The 18,538-nt window shown below is 58.6% G+C and overlaps 2 protein-coding genes across 3 annotated transcripts in view; one reads left to right on the top strand and one right to left on the bottom strand.

Moving 5' to 3' along the window:
- SPTBN5 (spectrin beta, non-erythrocytic 5) overlaps window positions 1–894 on the top strand; it is a 44,633-nt gene extending 43,739 nt beyond the window's left edge. The window contains exons 68-69 of the mRNA XM_073877466.1: window positions 20–171; window positions 776–894. Of these exons, the coding sequence (XP_073733567.1) occupies window positions 20–171; window positions 776–843 (220 nt within the window). The 3' untranslated portion in view covers window positions 844–894. The remainder of the gene's footprint in view (window positions 1–19; window positions 172–775) is intronic.
- A 350-nt stretch (window positions 895–1,244) lies between these two features.
- Window positions 1,245–18,503, bottom strand: LOC112833206 (bifunctional peptidase and (3S)-lysyl hydroxylase JMJD7). Of its 2 annotated transcripts, XM_025884224.2 has the most exons (25): window positions 18,349–18,503; window positions 14,647–14,800; window positions 14,319–14,572; window positions 13,891–13,947; window positions 13,298–13,393; window positions 13,028–13,104; window positions 9,445–9,517; window positions 9,007–9,143; window positions 8,754–8,885; window positions 8,354–8,394; window positions 8,119–8,161; window positions 7,812–7,866; window positions 7,339–7,469; window positions 6,935–7,018; window positions 6,604–6,641; window positions 5,658–5,793; window positions 4,923–5,059; window positions 4,480–4,702; window positions 4,237–4,354; window positions 3,803–3,940; window positions 3,501–3,605; window positions 3,165–3,344; window positions 2,646–2,812; window positions 1,903–2,089; window positions 1,245–1,820 (listed from the first exon to the last, which is right to left on the bottom strand). In XM_025884224.2, exons 1-25 carry the CDS (start codon window positions 18,410–18,412, stop codon window positions 1,606–1,608), a joined length of 3,042 nt encoding a protein of 1,013 aa, XP_025740009.2. In that variant the 5' UTR covers window positions 18,413–18,503; the 3' UTR covers window positions 1,245–1,605. The 2 variants fall into 2 exon arrangements, with proteins under 2 accessions (XP_025740009.2, XP_025740011.1); XM_025884226.2 differs by lacking the exons at window positions 1,245–1,820; window positions 1,903–2,089; window positions 2,646–2,812; ... (14 more) ...; window positions 9,007–9,143; window positions 9,445–9,517 and adding exons at window positions 11,625–12,544; window positions 12,640–12,799 and having other exon boundaries at window positions 18,349–18,482.
- Between the last annotated feature and the right edge of the window lie 35 nt (window positions 18,504–18,538).

Genomic DNA, 18,538 nt, shown 5'->3' with positions numbered 1-18,538 from the left:
AGGTTCCCTCTCCCCACAGATTCCTTGGCTGTCCCCTGACTTCCTCACTGAGGGAGACGCCCCTGAGTGCCGATGGCCAGCCACGACCCTTGGAGTTCCTACAGGCTGCAGGCCCTGCCCCGGCACCTGCCCACGGCTCCCACTGCCTTTCCTGCCCCAGCCAGGCCCAAGGTAAGGACTGCCCGGGCGCCCACACATCACTCACTCCTCGGCCTCCTCTTCCAGTCCAAGACAGAAGACAGGGTGCCGGCCTGCCCTCGGCTGCCTCTCCTGCTCTCCCCAGCTCCGACGGGAAAAGGGAGGCTTACTGTCCTAGAGCAGGCCAGAAGTCAGGCTGTCACCCCCCACACACACCGACTCTCGCAGACAGGCCCAAGGAGCACCTGGGAGGGCGGCCATGGCTGTGGTCTCTGGCAGCTATGCAAGCCTGCTCCCGCAGGGCCCATGGGCTCCATTTGAGAATTCAGATAACATGGTGCTGAATGACTAGGCCTCGTCCTGGATGGTGGCTTCTAAGGCTCCCAGGGCCTCCATTTTTTCCGCTGTGACACTAGCCCCATGCCCAGGGCAGGGCCCAAGCGTCAGGGGGCCAGAGCAGAGGGGGAGTTCTGAGCGACAGAGAACCCATTCTCTCCCACCCACCCTCCACACACTATGGTCCGTCCTGCAGCTGCCGGTCAGCTCTCAGTATCTATAGCCTCCAGCAAGTTAGGAGGAGGGGGAATGTTCTGAGGCCAGGCCCTAAGGTCACTCTGCCTCCCTGTTCCCCCAACAGGTCTGAGCCCTGAAGCAAACCCTGAGGTGGCACCAAACCTCAGGGCTACAAACAAGGACAACCTCTAGGGGACCAGCACAGGACTCTGCTACCAGGACCAGCATCTGGAACGGACGGTTCCTTGTTAAGAGGCAGCCCTAGCCAAGGTCACAGCTTTGCTGTGGTAGGCCATGCGTGCTTGTCCCCATGGCTCCTCCGATCGCACGTGTGGCCACCCCTACTGCAGGACAGGAAGCAGCCGTCTGATCAGGGGGGTGGGGGGGGAACAGGGGTGCTGGCTGCCACTGCCTGTGACTCCATGCCCTGCCCAGGGCTCCAGCAGGGTAGACGGGACCTGCTCGCTAGCTCCGTGGGGGCCCTGGGGAGGGCTTCTTCAAACCAGTCCTTGCTCTGTGTAACCAGGAGCCCGGCATGACCTTTCTTGGCAGCAAGGACTGATCATCTGGTCCCACCTCACATTTATATGAGCCTCTGTGATACATAAACCGCTCTATTTCACTCAGTAGCAACAGGGAGGGGCACATGGCTTTGAGCACTTATGCAAATAGGGTCAATACTGCTCTGGGCTCAAGCCCTTGTCCCCCAGGCCTACCTCGGGTGACCACAGAGCCCCCCGAATGTTCTCCTTGCTTGAAGAGGGGGCTGCCTCCGGCCCGAGGAGCCAAGGCCCAGCCCTTTTAAGATGCTCAAGGCCCCTGCATGTGGATGTGGCGAGGTTGCTGGGGGCTGCAGGGCCCTCCAGGCCCCAGGGGCTCCGGAACACGTGGGGAGGAAACTTGTCCTGTTCGCCTTGGGGGGGGGGTGGCAGGCAGCGGGGGAGCCTCACGCCCTCACTGGGGCTGGTGCCGCCCGCGCCTCCGCTGCAGGGCACCCCGCAGCGCCTCCAGCAGCCGCTCCCGGTTGTTGCAGATGTTGTAATGGGTCAGGCAGAGCAGCTTGTCTGCGTCCTCCGGGCTGTAGGTCAGCTTAGAGTAGTGGTAGGGGGAGTCGGAGGAAGACAGGTTCACCTCCCCGGCCGCCTTCTCCTCAGGGGGGCGCGGGATGCCTAGGGGAGAGTGTGGAGCTGAGGCTGGGGGTCCCCTGTGGAGAGGCATGAAGGCTGGAGGGGGGAGGGCAAGGGCACTCACCAGGGGCCTCGTATTCGCGGAAGGAGCCATCCACCAGAGGGAAGTGCAGCACAGCCGGGGCGTCGGGGCAGGCTGGGTCCAGAAACAAGTGGCACTCGCGAGGCTGGCGCTGCTCCTCAGGGCTGGGTGAGATGGGCGGGAAAGGGATGCCCTGCGCCTGGCACAGCCGGCCCAGGAGCTGCAGCTGCTGCGTGGCAGGAAGAGGGGTGTCAATGGGTGGGGCTCCCCCGTGCGTGTCTCCACCACTGGGCCAGCTGAAGCTGGAGGGCAGCTGAGACACGGGGGACTCAGTGCCCAGATGCCAAATCCGACCCAGGCAGACCCACAGGGCCAGGCCAGACATGGGAAAGTGCTCGAACCCTGACAGCCTCCCTGCTGCAGCTCCCCTGAGCTCTGCTGTGAGGGGCTGCTAACAACTCCCAGGTTCTGCAGGAAACTTCACTGGACCAACAGAAAAACTCACAGCACAGGGTTCCAGAGGTCCAGGACCAAATGGGGGTGGCAGGGACCCCAAATATAAAATACACTTAAAAACATCTCCCTGTCACTGTAACTCCCCCTGGTGGTAAATTCACAGGATCCACAGTTCCTAGGATGCCATTCCCAGGGTGTCCCTGTCTCAGCCTCTAAGGGAAGCTGGACCAGATACTGGACTCTAAGGTAGATGTCCCTGGAGGCAAGAGCCAGGATGTCAGGCCAGGCCTGGGGTCACCACTGCCTCTCTAGCCTGCCCCCCAGCCCACCTGAAAGGCTCCTCCGAGGTTGTAATCCAGCGACAGGATGAGGTCCACATCCCGTGTGGGCCGCAGGAGGGGCGGGAAGCTGGTGTTGATAAGGTAGCCAACATCCAGCAGACAAAGGTGGGGCTCTGCAGGTGTCAGCTGGTTGGGGAGCCCATCCAGTTTGGTGGCTGCAAAGGTCAGGGGGATGGGGTGAAAAAGCAGCTATCATTGGTGCCGAGGCCTCCAGACCCCTCTAGCCTAATGCTAGCTCCTTGCTACTGGTAGAAGCTGACCCTGCCCTCTGCTCCCTGACCTCTCCTGCCAAAGTAGCCCTGCCACTTCCCAAGACCCCACAGATGGGCCCTGATCCACAATAGAAGGAGAGGAAAAAGGGTTGCCGGTCTAGGCAGCCCAGTGAACTAAGCTCAAAGGAGCTTGGGGCCTGGGGGTTGCAGGGTGTGGGTGTCTGGACCAGGGACCCAAGGCTCAGGTGGCCATGGGCAGACCTTGGAGAACTGGGACCAGGGAGAGAAGAGATACCTTTCCAGGTGGAAAAGTAAGGATGATGGAAATAGTCCTTGTGGAAATGGAGGCCTCGCAGGAAATTGTGGGTGGCCTGGGCCAGTGGGCGCCGTGTCAGAAGGTCAGTGAAAAACTCAGCAATCCTGCCGGCCCCTGTGGGAGTCTCTTCTATCTTCAGAAGAGGGACCTGCTCCTTGTCTGCATAGTCAAGAAAGGGAAAGTGGAGCGTTTCAGGAAAGGGGGACCCCTGAACTTTTACCCTAGCTTCTGTGGACACCCAAAGGCCGCCGCACCATCCCCCAGGTTCTCTAGTGGCTGTCTCTCCAGCTCCTTCCAAGGAGCCCAGGAACCTACCCAGGGTGACCCGATCCTGTGCCCAGCGGTCCCAGAACTGGCTGGGCTCTGAGGCCCAGTATAAGCTGTCCTGGAGGTTGGCTGCGTACAGGTTGCTCCAGATACCTGAGAGGGGTCACGGGGGGAAGAGGAAACCAGAGGGGAGAGTCTCCCACCCCATCACAACCCGACCCCTCCCCACAGCCCATCCTAGACCAGGAAACGGCCCCGTGACCGACCAGAGAGGTGGAGGCCTGCCATCTACCCCAGGCCCATTCTCCCCACCACCCCTGCTTCCATAACCTTCCAGCCGCCCCCCTCACCTTCAAGGAAGCAGATTCGGGACTCAGGAAGCCGCTTGGTCAGGCGCCCCATGAAGAACTCAGAGCCAAAGAGCTCAGAGGGGATGAAGGCGCCGTACTTGGGAAAGCCAACCTCGTAAGGGGAGAACTCACACCACTCTGTGAGGAAACGACACAGCTTCACTGTGGGATTCAGACCCCCAGCACCCTCAACCACCACAGGCTTCACATCAGGGCAGCCTGGCGACCTGGAGGCTTGGGCTGGGTGCAGGCACCCTGAGCGTGGACCTAACCCCCTCCCAAAGCCTGAGTGACTCTGGGAGGATGACAGTCTCTGGAAAGCATGGGACCTGGCCCCGAACGGGGGGGTGTAACACCCATCTCCTACACACAGGCCCAGCTCCCCCTCACCCTGCCAGCACGAGAACGCAGCTCTCAGCCCCAGGGCTACTCACCTCCAAATTCAAAGGTGGTCAGGTTCTTTTCCTTGGTGTTGAGGGCACAGTAGATGGGCAGAGGGTTCTGGCCATGACTCAGGGCCTCCCGCTGGGCTGAGAGTGTGTGGTCATGGGGCTGACGGACAGAGAGGATTTGAACCTAAAGCTGTGGCTTTCTGGTGCCTGAGGCCTTTGCCACCCCTACTGCCCAGAGCTGCTCCCGACCTTCAGACCATGCCCTGGCCCCACCCCTCCCCGCACCTCATCGTGCAGCAGTGCCTCGCTGATGAGGGCCCACAGGTCGGTGAAGCAGGTCGGGTGGCCCTGGCGGGCACGCTCAGCCAACTCCTGCCAGTACCGCTGGAGATGGCTGGGGGCCAGCACGCCCAATTTGCTCTTGGTCACCTGTGTCTTCAGTGTCGCGGTGGGCCCTGCCAGGTCCTTCTGAGACCATTCTGGGTCCTCATAGAGGTTGGCCAAAGCCCTGGGAAAAGCCAAAGCCCAGGGGGTCACTGTATACTGTGGGCTCTCTATCCTAGGACAACAGTCTAGCAGGCACCTCCCAATGGTCCCATTGAGCGGGTTTCCCTCTGGCACGTCCTTTCTCCCAGCTCTCCCAACTGGGTCAGAGGCACCCAGGGGGTCTACAAGAGCCTCACCACTGCCACCCCCAGACTCCTGCGCTCAACCTGCGGCCAGCTCACCAGGTGGAGCCCGAGGCCCCTGTGATGTAGGAGATGCAATCCAAGAGACCCAGCTCCCTCAGTCCAGCCAGCTGCCCATAGAGGGAAACCATCGCCCGGATCCCACCACCGGTGGCCATAACAGCTACCACGGGGATCTGGAAGACAGAAGAGCCAGGCCAGTCAACACCTGATCAGGGCTCTTAGAACCAGTGCTGGTCAGGCCTGCTGAGGAGGATCTAATCAGAAGTAGCCTCTCAAGGGTTGGGCTTGTCTGGTTTTAAGAACTCCAGGAAAAATGGCCAAGTACAAGGCCTTATCTCCTCACCCCTAGCCCAAGGAGTCTCATAATCACTTTCTGGAAGCCCCACGGCCACCTCAAAAGTCTCCCACACAGCCACCCCTTTCCCTCTTGGAAAGAGATGCGCCGGGCTGGCGGGCGGCCCTCAGCCTGCACGTCTCACTGATCAGTCAGATTGGACCCAAGTCCCAAAACCTGGACCAGGCCAAGAATCAAGAAACAAAGAGAAGGAAAGCTAGCCCGGGGGGCGGCTGGGGAGGCGGGGCAGTTACAAGCTCCAGGTGCCTCATGCAGTGCTCTGCATCTAATGGCATCGGGCTCCCGAAAACATCACATGAGAGGGAAGCAGAGCCGGGCCAGGCAGATAGGAGGTGGCCACGCTCTGCTCTGGTGAAGAAACAATCATTCAGCTCTGGGCCCGAGCAAGCCTATCCCATGCAGCCCGGCCCACAGACCTCGTCCTCCTGCAGGTCATCATCCAGCTGCAGGGCCTGCTTCAGGGCTCTGGCCACCACCCGCTTCCTCCTGCTCAGGAAGGCCTGCTCCTCGGCACAGGGGCTGCAGCCCAGCCGCACCGCCAGCTCCCTCGGTCTGCGGGGGAGAAGGAAGGGACTATGAGGCAGCTCCGGCCTCATCACAGAAGAGGAAGCTGGGCCTGCCTCCCCGGAGAAACCCACTGCCAACTCTTCAGGCTCCCCAGCCCTCACCCCTGCCCAGACTGAAGCGTGAGGCGCATGGCTGTGAGGGGAGGGGGTGAACCTGGACCCTGCGGGGACACAGGGAATACAGCAAAGAGGATTCACAGGACCGGGAACGCTGGCGTCTGAAAAGGCCCCGGGGGGCGCCTGGGGGGCTCAGCCGGGCAGACGCCCTCGGGTCGTGGTCCCGGGTCCCGATCGAGCCCCGCGGCGGGCTCCCTGCTCCGCGGGGAGCCTGCCTCTCCCTCCCCCACTCCCCCTGCTTGTGTTCCCTCTCTCGCTGTGTCTCTGTCAGATAAATCAAATCTTTAGAAATAAATAAATAGGCCCCTCTGGGGTCCCAGGTTGCACGTAGGCCCCCTGGGTGGGTCCCACCACCACAGACCTACTTCTACCTCTGAGCTTTGCTCCCTCCCCCACCCAAAAATAACTCCAGAAGAGACAAGAAACAGTGTTCCCACCTCTTCGAGGTGAGGAGCCAGTTTCGCAGGCATGTAAAGAAGGGCCAGGGTGGGTGACTCCTCTTGTCTAGGGAACATTAGCTAAGGTCCACCCACAATGGCTGCCACCCAAAAGGAGCGAGGTTTCTCTCCTCTGGTAGTTCCCTTGCCCTCTCTCTGCCCCAATCTCAAGCTCAGGTGGCAGCCTGCTCCCTCCCCCGCCAGCCCCCGCCACGCCCCCTCCTCCTGGGCCCAGCCCTCACCCTTCTTCTTTTCTCAGCTCCACCCTCATCAGGGGTTCCTGGAAACCATGAACACCAGTCACAAAAGCCAGCCACCATGTCCCTCTCATCCCGGCCCAAGCCACACCCTGTGATGTCCCGCCCCCCCCTCCCCCGTGCTCCCTTGGGCCTCTGGCCATCTCCACAGGGGCAAGGCCTGAGGCTTGAAGGCAGGGCGGCTCAGAAGACCCCCTCTCCCCAGAGCCGGGCCCAAAGACTGCAGCTCCTACCAAGGCAGGCCAGCCCTGCAAGGCCTAGGGCCCAGCCCGGCCCATGCTTCTGGCATTCTTCCTTTGGGTGATCAAGTAAGTACCTGGGACGTAGGGAAGACAAGCCTCACCACTTGGCCAGAGGGCAAGGCCCTTAGGGGCACCTTCAGTTGCTCTTGAGGGGCATCCTGCAGGGAGGATGAAAGAAGACCTCAGAAGACCCTCCAGCAAGGACCTCGCCCATTGCCCTGGGGAGTGACAAAGCGGCAGGAAGAGGGCTAGGAGGCCAACGTCGACCCCACCCTCTTCCCAGGATGCCTGATTCTGCCATAAAGTGATGGGGTGGGGGGCTCAGCACGAGCAGAGGGACCAGCTAGGAGGAAGTGGGGAGGGAAGGAGGGAGGGAAGGAGGGAGGGAAGGGGGGAGGGAAGGGGGGAGGGGAGGGGGGAGGGAAGGAGGGAGAAAGACCCTGCAGGCCCCGCCTCGTATGATGGAGCAGCACACTACCTGCAGAAGAATACCCAGTTCCTGCTCCCAGAAGGCTGGGCAATGGAAGCAGAAGGGGTCAGCACCCACGGAGGCCTCATGTTGACCCTCACAGGACCCAGGAACCACAAGCTGAACTCTGCCCTCGGACTCTGGAAACAGGAACCAGAGCAGAGAGGCTGCGAATAGGGTCTTGGCCCACAGAGGCCCAAGGCGGTCTCACATAAGGGGCCTGAGGGGCACTTCCCTCCCCCCACCGCGAGGGAAGACTGGCAAAGGCCCAGGCTGGGAGATGGAGACCCCACCACAGCCACTCGGAGGACTAAGGGGACACACTCGAGCCCCGGGGAGCCGCAGCATGGGTTTGCCCCTAACCTCGACTGCTGCCTATGAGAGCTGAGGGCAGCTAATGGAAGGTCCCATCCAGGATCCCCATAGAAAGGGGAAGACCAGGGCAGAGGGCTAGGGGCTATCCCAGTAGGTTGGGGACTTACGCTTCTGGTCCCCCGCCTCCTCCAGTCGAACATGCAAGCAGGAGAGCTCCCGGGCCTGAGTCATTAAGAATGCCCCTCAGACTCGCACCCCTCCCGTTAGAGGCCCCCACCCTCCCAGTGCCCTGGTTTTGGTCCTCAGCACTATATTACATTGGCCCTGAGTCACCAAACATTTGCTTGAGGTTGTACCCTCTTGAAGAACTGAAATCCCAGAGCCCCCCAACTCAGTTCTACCCCTGAATCCCCAACGGGGGGCCCACGCTTCAGGCCCAGGAAAGAGGGCATGAGGGAGGGGTTCTGGACTCACCACCAGGATGCCATTGCTGAAAAGCTGCTCAGCACAGTCTGTCCTGAAAGAGCCACCAGTGACCCTCATCGCAAGTCCAGCTTTCCAGGCTCTCACCCCTCAAGGAGGGAAGGCCACCCCCCCCAACCATCAGTGGGTGTCTCCCAGGGGAGGGTGTCAGCTCTGGGTGTGCTGGGCTCTGTCCTCCCCCGAGAAACACTCCCACACAAAAATCACCCCATCGCCCCTGACTCACAATCTCTGCAGCCGAAATTCAACTTCTAGCCGCTCCTCACCCTGGAGAAATAAAGCAGCAAGTTAGAACGGGTGAGGAGTGGGTGTGTAGATTTCAATGTAGACGCCAGCAGGGGCTCCTAGGGCCCCAAAGGTGGGGAGAGCCAATGTCCATTTCCAGGTTGCTCTGTCCACCTTCTCTGGGTGGCTCCTAGAAAGCTGTTCTTGGCTTAAGGGCCAAGAAAGAGGGTCGGGGATGGGACTCTTCCTCAGTGACAGCAGCTCCTGGGCTGCCCGTGGCCTCTGCAATGCTGGGGAAGCCTGGACCAGCCACTAGAGAAGAGGGCCATGTGCCCAGCTCCCCTCCAAAGCACCTCCCCTCCCAGAGCTAAGGCCCACCGCTACCCTGGGCACAGCCTTGCCTGAGGGTTCAGTGAGAAGCTCTCTCGGCGGAAGTCCCCAGCCTGCAAAGTCCCCAAGTCAAATAGCACTGACAACATGGGGTCATCGCTGGTCAGAAGATCCTGGTCAAAGACTTGCAGCTGCAAGACATTCTGGAAGGGAAGAGAGTGAGGAGCTGCAGGAAGGGGTGGAGTAGGAAGGTGAGCGGGGCCAGGGCATGGAACAAGGGCTGGCAGGGACAGTGGGCAGGGCAGGGGCTGACGCCTGGCCCACCTTGAGCTGGCTGTGGATTCGGAAGCGAAAGCTCTGATTCCAGACGGGGTTTCTGCTGTTCTTGACTGTGCGTGTCTGGAGCCTGTGGCTAGAGGCTGTGGGCAGCCACAGACTCACATAGCAGTCAGAGGGGGTCACTGCGGTAAGGAGGAACCAGTGCCTGCTGATGGCCAACAGCCCCACCCAGCCCAGCTGCCCAGAGTCCATGACCTTCCATCCCAGGCAGCCCTGGGAGGCCTAGAGACCCATGGAATGGGGCTAGGTCGGGAGGCAGGAGGAGAGGCTGGGGTGCTACCCAACATTCCCCCCAGCACCTCCTCCTGGCACCCTCTCTAGGACCCCCTGCACGCCCACCCCTAGAGTCTCTTGCCACTGGCCCTGTCCCACTCTGAGGAGCCCAGCTACAATGCCACTGTCCTCCCTGGGCCCAGCACTCACCTAGGTCCTTCGAGGGCAGGCCATGGGCCTGCAGGACACGAATGGTGAGCAGGCAGGCCCCAGGAACCTTTGCCTGCAGAGGACGGGGAGGACAGGCTTGCTGCAGGCTGCTGAGCCCGAAGGAGACAAGGCAAACCCAAAGAAGAGGCCAGGGTGACCCATCCAGGACCAGTCCTGAACCAAAGGGACCAGCCCTGCCCCGCATCCCATCAGAGTCCTGAATGGAAAGGCGGCTACGGGAGCTCCCAACGACGCCTGCCAACACTTACCCAGCACTCCAGGCCGGCGTTGGTCCAAGGGCTTTATATGCACGTTAATTTCTTTACTCACACAACCACCCTATGTGTAGGGACTACTTATCATAACCCATCCCACAAGGAAACAGAAGCAGAGAAAGGCTAGTCCCTTGCCGGAGGTCCAGGGCCAGGACTGGAGCAAGCTGGCTCTCAATCCCACGCTTATCTGCTTCCAGTTCCTACTAGAGTGTCTTTCCGTCTTTCCACCCCACATCCCCAGCTAACCCTTGCTAAGCAGCCTGGAGGCTGGCCTTGGGTGGCAGGAGGCCTGGGGGCATATACGGCTAGAGAGGGGAAGAAGCTCGCTAAGGCCCAGCCTGGCCTTGGGCCCCTTGGTGGGGCTGCTCCCTTGGTTGAGCAGCTTACATGGAGGCCTGATCCAGTTAAGCAAACCCTCTATTTGGAGAAGCAGGAGTGGAGAGCACAGACTTGGGTTTTCAGATGGCCTCCCCACCCCTGGCCAGGAATCATTTATGGAAATGGGTCCTCTGCTTGAGCAGGAACAGCAGTTAGCAGCTCACACCACCCACAGGCTTTCAAGTCCTCCAGGCGCTACAAGGTCGGGCTAAAGAGGGTCCCCAGGCAGGTCCATCCAAACCCACGAACATGGATCTGGGGATATAAACCATGACAAATGTGCCAGAGAAGCCTGTACCAACTATTCCTTTTGGCCTTCAGCCCTGCCTCAGAAAGGTCCTGATGGCTGGAGTCCAGGGGTAGGGCTGGGGAAATTCATCTGGCAGTGTCCGCTCTGGGGCCCCCACGCTCCAAGCCAATTGAGTCGGGAGCACTGGAGCAGCTACTTCCTTGGAGCCTGAGTTCTCAGGGCCCAATCCATGGGGCCAGGAACTCTGCCTGGAGCCCATCTCTAGGGCAGGACGCCCTGGTCCGATGCAGGCAAACTCCCCTCTCTACACCCGGAGACACCCACAGCTCCCCTTAAGAAATAGCAATAACCGGGGGGGGGGGGCACCTGGGTGACTCGGTTAAGCATCCATCCAACTCTTGATTTCGGCTCATGTGAGATCCAGCCGCGGGGTCCCGCGTGTCGGGCCCCACGTGTCAGGCTCCGTGTTCAGTGGGGAGTCGGCTTGAGATTTTCTCCCTCTGTCGCCCCTCCCCCTGCCCCACAAGCGTGCATACTCTCAAAGCAACAAGTCTTTACAAAATAAAAAAAGAAATAGCATTAACCAGGCCCCAGGAGGACCAAGCGTCAGAGTGGGGGCCCAGCTCCCTAGCAGGTCTTACCAGAGCCATGAAGCTGTCCGTCCTCAGGAGCCACAGGTGGCAGGCAGTGGATGCAGGACCAAGGACTGTTGGCTTTTTAACCCAGAGCCAGTGATGTACCACCAGCTGGCCCCAAGCTCCTCCCTGGTCCCTCCCAACTGCCTCCACTCCACCCAAGCCTCACACCCACTCCAGGACAAGCTACCTGCCGAGGAAATGAGGAACCTTAAACCTATATGGAGACTCAGACACCCCCGGGATGGGGGCTTACCACCCATGAAGACCCGTTCCCTCCAGCCGTTGCCATCAGCACCTACCCCACTCAGCCCTGCTCTCATGCCTGGACCTAGAAGGGCCACTGACATCTAGAAAGCAGGGAGTGGGCCCAGGGCAGCAGCAGGTGGAAGAGCCTCGTCCCCTGTCGCAGGGTCTTTCACAACCTTCAGTGCCAGTAGGACAGGAATGCCCAGTCCTGACTGAAGCGCTTGGCCAATCTGAGGGGAGTGCCCCAGGCCCGTCACAACCTGGCAGGGGTGTGGTTCCTTCCACAAAACAGCCCTCCCAAGCAGCGTGCGTGGCTGCCTCCACCCTCGGAGCCGGGGGACCGGGATGATGAGGCCTCGGGGTGGCATTCGGGGAAGGCGGCTCTTCCAGCTCTGGGTGGGTGCAGGGAGGGAGGGAGTCTGAGTGCAGAGACCCCTGCGGAGGTGGGCGGCAGGGTTTTCTGTCCCCTCCTACCTGTCCTTGTTGTGGGAGAAGCAGGGGTGACCCTGGGGGCCCCAGACCCCACCAGCTGCCCCAAAGCTGGAGGACAGCCCACAAGGCCGGAGCAAAGCTCGCCACAGCTTCACAGGCCGAGTCGGTGCAGTCCGCTTGCCCTGAGAGGGGCTGCGACGGCTGTCACAGATAGAGGGGTCTTGGCAGCAGAGAGGTCCTCGGGCTCAGGTCTGGACCCAGCCCTGAGCCGCAATCAGAGTAACCCTGAAATGTTCACCTGAACCTTCCAGCCCTCACCAGACCACAGAAAGCAACTTCGAGAGGGAGTCTCAGCACACATGAATCACAGTCATCTTTTATTGCACATCTCCCTCCACGCCAGCCCTTCTGGTCCTTACGGCTCTCTCTCCGGGGCTCACAACACGCCGTGGGGTAGGAAACACCAGCTTCTCTGGTTTCCAGGCAGGACACCAGCGCTCCAAGGTGCTCAGGTGCCCGAGGCCGCGGTGGCAGTGAGAGGCGGCGCCGCACCTGAAGCCCCACACCTCCTCCGGGACAGGCTGCTACCTCGCCTGTGTGGGAACTTCCTGGGAGCCCACACCCAGACCTGTCTGGCACCTCCTGGGCCTCCAGATCACCTCCCCAACCTCGCCAACGCTGATCCCAAGCCAAGCCGAGCCGGGTCGGCAGCCAGCCACTCTGAAAGTGACCTGGTCAGAGAGGGCACGACCTTTCCCACCAGGTGTCGTGGCAATGTTCACCAAGGCTCCATCAGTCGAGGCCCGAGGCCTTAGTAAGGGAGTCAAGCAGCTGGAAGTAACTGTACTTAAGGTCATACTCCATATCATACCAGTAGTTCACTGTGGAGAAAATGGAGACCTGAGCATGAAGGTCCCCCTCCTAACCTACTGCCTCCCCAAACCATTCCCCAGCTGCCCTGCGGGCAGCTCCTCACCAGCAATGCAGCCATGGGACTGCTGGACATGGTGGAACCACAGGGCTGGCAGGTAGAGCATCTCACCGGCCTGCACCGTGCAGCAAAGGGCCCGGGCCTGACTGTAACTGGGGTACCGGGCCAGATCTGGAGCCAGTGGGTCCAGTGGGATCCAGGGTACCTGGGGACACAATGGATGCCAGGGAGCAGGCCCAAAGCCCCCAGGCCCTCCAGCTCTGTGCCTTCCAGAGGGAAACACCACACGACCTGCCCTGTTCAGCACTAGGAGGATCCAGACTTAGGGATCTTTCAGAGCCAGGTGCCATCTCCCCAACTCTACTGTGCCTGCTCCTCAGAGACCAGGTTCTGACCCTTCCCTCTCCCCAGGGCCCAGGAACAAGGCAGACACCTTCTCCGTGGCCTCTTCATCCACCATCTCAAAGGAGCCCTCTTCAGTTAGCTGGTAGGTTGCTGGTGTGTACAGCTCTGAAACCAGAGAAAGGTGTGGGGACACTCAAATGGCCCGCGGCTTCTCAGTTCCTCCCACTTGTTCCCTGAGTGCAATGGAAACACTGCGTCCACACCTCAGGCCTGGTGCACGAGCCCGCCCAGGGCCCTCACTGCCCTCCCTCTACCTGGGGCCACCTGCTCTCCAGCCCCTGCAGGCTGAGTCCCATACCATAGGGGATGAAGGGCCGGTCGCTGGGTGGGTGTAGCAGGAAGCGTTTCTCCCCTGAGACCACACAGTAGAGGTTCTCATAGTGGTCCTTGTGTACTGCCAATACAAAGAAGGCCCAGGGTTATGAGGGGCAGGGCACAGGAGGGGACAAATGATCACATTCAGGACCCTGCACCCAAGACCGACATGACAGATGGCATAACAGAAGAGCACAAAGCAGGCCCAAGGGGATGCTGAGGAGTTGGGCAAGCATTCGGCATTTCGGATCTCTGCTCACCAGGGACTTGGTGCTCACCTGGGCTCATGTCTACCTAAGAGGGGAATTCAAGCAAACAGGGTTCTCCTGAGTTCACCCCTGACCTGGCTGGCCTTTGGAGAGCTTTCTAGAGACCCAGAAGACACAGTGCCCTCCACCCCCAGTGCCACGGGACCTTCCCCAACCTGAGCTATCGGGAGGCCCTCTGTCATGTCCAAACCCCAGAATCCCAGAAGAAATCTTAGAGACCAGTCAGTTTAACTTCCATCCAGACCCAACCTTCCACTCTTGGCCTCTCTTCCCTCCTCCCCCACCTCTGTATTCCTTTGACACCTACAAGATGTCACTGCAGACGCCTCCCCCAGCCAGAAGTTCACAGCATCAGGCATCTTTCCTGTAGGTCAGAGGTAAGAGAGCAAGTCAGAGAGGGCCATCCTCAAATGCCAGGCTGGGAACCACCACCACAGAGTGATGCTGGACCAGAGCCTAGGGGGGACCAGAGGCTCACAGGGAGCAAACAGGGGGAAGGGGAAGAAGAGGGTGAGCTCCAGAAGGTGCCTCCCCCCGCCCGGGGGAGAAAGGAGGGTAGCAATGTTCCCTAGTTCAATTCAAAGTCATGGCCTGGAGACTTGAAGGTTTAGTGCATAGCTCCTAACCCTGAGGGGCCAAGAGTAGGGGCCAAGTCATCAACAAAGGGAGAAGCAGCAAGCAGAGCTGACTCCTTCCTTCCCATTTCTTCCCTGCCCGGCCGATACCTTCACTCACCCAGTGCCTCAGAGGCCCAGGGCACATGGGACTCTAGATCAGGCAGCAGCTGGGGCAGCTCAGTGGGCAGGTTGGAGCACTGCTTCTGCACGTAGAGGACTCCTGGGTGCTGGGCCTGGCCCTCTAGCACATCCAGCACGAAGCTCAGGGGCAGGCGGCGCTCAGCAGGCATCACAAAGCGGTTCCCTCGTACAGCATCCGCGTAACCATCTGGGGTCACAGCCACGCTCACCTCTGTGGAGCCCACTGTGGCTCTAGAGGAAAGGACTTTCAGCCCATACCCAGGTACCACAAAGAACCACCCAACACCCCCCAGGGGAGGTCCCACCTGAGATAGGGGAGGGACCACTTCCGCAGAGCTGGCCAGTGCTGCAGGGCGTTACGGATGATGCAGGGCCTATTGGGGCAGACCCAGTCTCGGTAGAAGTGGAGTGGAGTGGGGGGCTCGTCCAGGTAGGGCACAGCAAGAGGCACACAGAGCTCTGAGAGAAAGAGGGGGGTGAGGGGACTGAATCCAACAGCACCCAGTTGTGCCCCAGTGCCTACAGAAGAGATGCCCTCCTTGGACAGGACACACTGTTACCACTGGTAATGCCCACTGATGACCAAGGGACCCTGGACAACCAGGAATTGAAGAATGAGGGAAATTTAAGGGAGAAAGAGTGAAGCACCCACAAACACACCAAGCTGGGCCGTAAGAGCCCACAGGGCCAGGGGATGCTGCTCAGCCCCAAACCCAAACCCTCCTTGAGACCATGTTCGGCCCTGTACAGTGAACCCTCAGTTTTCCCACACTGTAGTGCCCAACCTCCCGCCAGCCATTAGGGAAGACAGCCATTTAGGCAGGGCAGGGAACTCCAGAATGAGTAGAGCTGAGGCCCCAAGGCCATAGGCTGGTGTGGGTGAGTCAAGACTCTGGAAAGCACCCTCCAACAGTGATACTCAGTGAGAACCCAGAATGTACTCAGTACTTGATTTGGCCCATGTGGAGGTATCAAGTGATGATCCTACTGTCATCTCAAGAAGATTACAACCTAACTGGGCAGACAGGCTGCCACACAAAACCCTAAGAGGAAAAGTAAGGGCTGAACTCTGTTTTTGATCTTACTGAATAGCATCACCACCCTCAGACACCCAGCACTACCATGTGTGTTTATGCAGGTTGTGCAGTATGCCACCTGCGCAGATGTCTATAGTGGCCCTGTGTCACCTCTCACAAATCTACTCTTTTTGGCTCTTCCTTCTCCTTCACTCAGGTCACCTACTGATGGTCCCGAAATTCTACTGATTCTACCTCCTTGGTCTCTCAAACCACCCCCTCCTTTCCTCTGCTAGTATCTACATTCAGACTGCCTCCTCAGGTCTTCAAATGTCACTTCAATGGGGCTTCCTTCCCTGGTGATGCTTTTAAATTGGAACCTGTCCACAACAATCCTACACCCCTTCCCTTTTTTTCCCTTCTCTCTCCCTTTCGTTCATCACCATGTAACACACTATGTATCTCACTTAGCAAAACTGTTCATTGGTCTCTCGTGCTAGAGTAGAATGTAAGCTCCATAAGGGCTGGGATGCAAGCCTTGTTCAGTGGTGTATCCCCAGGGCCTAGAATGGTCCCTAACACACAGCAGGTGCTCAGCAATGGTTGAAAAGTCTCCAACATCTCCTGGCTGGCTGGTTGCTGCAGTCAACTAACTGGTTTCCTTGGCTTAATTCCACTCCTTCTCAAAGCATCCCTTACCCTGGCCCCAATCATCTTCCTAAAATACAATCTCATCTTGTCATACCCCTAGTTAAAAAAAAAAAAAAAATCCTTTGATGGTTTATAAATTATAGTCCACCCTGGCATGCACTCAAGTCAACACATGATCAGGCCCAACCTACTTTTCCAGTCTGGTTTCCTCCTGTCTGGTGCCGGCCCCTTACCACACTCCCAGGTAGAGCCAAACTTTGTTCCTGCTGCTCACTCAGACTGGAATGCCTCTCTCCCGGCTTCTATAAAGGGTACACAGAGCTTGGCTTTTTAGTTTCATCCATGAGATCTAGCCTGAATGTCTTGGCCCCAGTCAGCAACCACTGCACTAATTTTCATCTCCGAGATCATGCCCTATCTCTCATGTCAGTCTCCATACCGGTCATCTTCGCTTTGCAGTCAGAAAGTAAATGTCTTTAGATCAAAAACTGGAGCTAAGTGGGAAGACCCTGGCGGGCCCAAGAAAACTGAAAAGGAAAGACCTGGCCCATGTGCTTGCTTCGCTGTCCAGAGGTACGGTGGAACCTCCCAAGCAGACAAGGGAGCAAGGGGGAGGAAACTGGCAAAGGGCCTTCCCAGTCAGGCCAGCGCACCAACGCAGTCACGTTGGGAAGATGATTTGGGGGGCTCTGTAAATCTCCCTATTGTTCTCACCAGGATTCTTAAAATATGTGGACACTACCATTTGTTTTTTACCTATTGCATTTTCTGCAATTATTTCAGTTTCACTACCTCCAATTAAAAGACTTCCTGTAGAGAACGGCTACTGCTCCCTCCTGAGGCTTCAATGTGAGAGAATTTCCAAAAGGAATCCAAACAATTCCTTTGGCCTGACAATTCTTCTGCCAGAAATTTAAGCAACAGAAATACTCGCACATGTGCAGAAAGACTGCTCCAGGCACGCTGGCCTTTTCATTGTTCCGTGAACACACCAGGCACACTCCCACCTCAGGGCATTGGCCCCAGTGCCCTCTACCTGCAAGGCTCTTCTCTCAGATGTCTGAGCTGCTCACTCCCTTCCCCTCCTTCTTCAAGCCTGTGCTCAAATGCTGCTTTATCAAGGCAGCCTACCTACCCTATCTTACTTAAACTTGGAACCTGCCCTCCCACTCCATACCTGGCCTGAGACCTCTTATTCTGCTTTACTTTCTTTCCCACAACATCTGTCTTCTAATCCGTTTCTTCTACTGTATAATTAACTCGTTTAGTGTGTCTAGGATTAATTGTCTCCTCACCTGGAAGGTAAGGTCCATGAAGGCAGGTATTTGTTTTATTCAGTGACAAATCCTAAACACATTGATCAGGGCCGCACACATTGAGGTGCTTAGTACTGAGGTGCTCAAAATATTCGTTGCAGCATTAGCAAAACGAAAGACTGCAAATGACCTAAATGCCTATCAATAGTAGGCTGATTCAGTAAATTACCACACTAGTACACAGGAGTGAAAAAGACTGAGGAAGAAGGCTATGGGGCGATCTTCAGGATACATAGTGCAGAAAAGTGTGTTTCGCAGGCTACCACTTGTATACAGAAGGAGCTATAGAGGCACGCGTGTGTATGTGTGTGTAGATATAAATTGAGTATTTCTGGAAGGATGTAAACTGGAGACTAGAACGGGAGGAATGCTTACTTCACATTATAAATCCGTTTTTTTAAGCCACGTGCACGTGTTGCTAATTAATGGTAAAACAGAAATGGGAGGGACGGAATCAAGGAGAGAGGGAAAAAAAACAAGCAGGGGAAGAGTCAGGGATTACTTCTACAGCTGCCTACAATTCTCCCAAAGCTCTGCACCAGCTCAGGGAAGTCTGTTCCTGAATAAAGCGTTCCAAGCAAAGGATTCAGAAAGGGAGCATCCGACCATCTTAAGACTTAGCGACAGGAAAGGCTGCGAAGGGCAACAGACTGCCCCATTATTCGGAACGGGCTGACTGCGTGAAACACACCAGGGGGGAAGACTGGCCCGGGCCCCGGGAGTAAAGCGAAGAGTCACCCCAGAAAGCCACGAGGACACGGGAGCAGAGGCGCAGGGGACCCAGCACGGGGGTGGGGCAGAAGAGTGATCGGAGAGGGCCCAGCAAGGAGTCAGGTGCACGAGCTTCTGCGCTCCTTGGGGACACGAACTAGAGGGAACCGTGGTGTCTGTCGGCGGCCCAGGAGGGTCAGGGCGCACCCGACTCGGGGCGCCGGTTCCCCGCATGCCCAAGGTCCCGCCCGCGTCCTGAGGCTGCCGGGCGGTCGACGCGAGGCCGCCGCAGCCTCCGCGCGAACCCACTCACCCCTTGCGGCGGCTGGGAATTCTCGTAACTCCCTCCGCACCGCGTCCATAGCCGCCTCCGCCATGACGCCGCCGCCGTTGCGAGGCCACGCGTCCGCCCTTAAAGACCCCGCCCCGAGAGACCCCGCCCCCGCTGGGCCCCGCCCCCGCCCGCAGCGCGCCGGGATTCAGCTAACCGGACCACCGGTGAG

This window comes from Callorhinus ursinus, unplaced genomic scaffold (assembly GCF_003265705.2).
Source record: "Callorhinus ursinus isolate GAN/ISIS: 27379988/994484 unplaced genomic scaffold, GSC_fseal_2.0 scaffold25, whole genome shotgun sequence".
NCBI lineage: Eukaryota > Metazoa > Chordata > Mammalia > Carnivora > Otariidae > Callorhinus > Callorhinus ursinus.
This window is presented reverse-complemented; position numbering and strand designations above follow the sequence as displayed.

Coding starts and splice junctions, on each gene's coding strand:
- LOC112833206 (XM_025884224.2), bottom strand. CDS start 18,412: ATGGCGGAGGCGGCTATGGACGCGGTGCGGAGGGAGTTACGAGAATTC. Junction 6,642..6,934: donor TTGTCTTCCCTACGTCCCAG/GTACTTACTTGA, acceptor CATGGTTTCCAG/GAACCCCTGATGAGGGTGGA. Junction 5,060..5,657: donor ATGACCTGCAGGAGGACGAG/GTCTGTGGGCCG, acceptor TCTGTCTTCCAG/ATCCCCGTGGTAGCTGTTAT.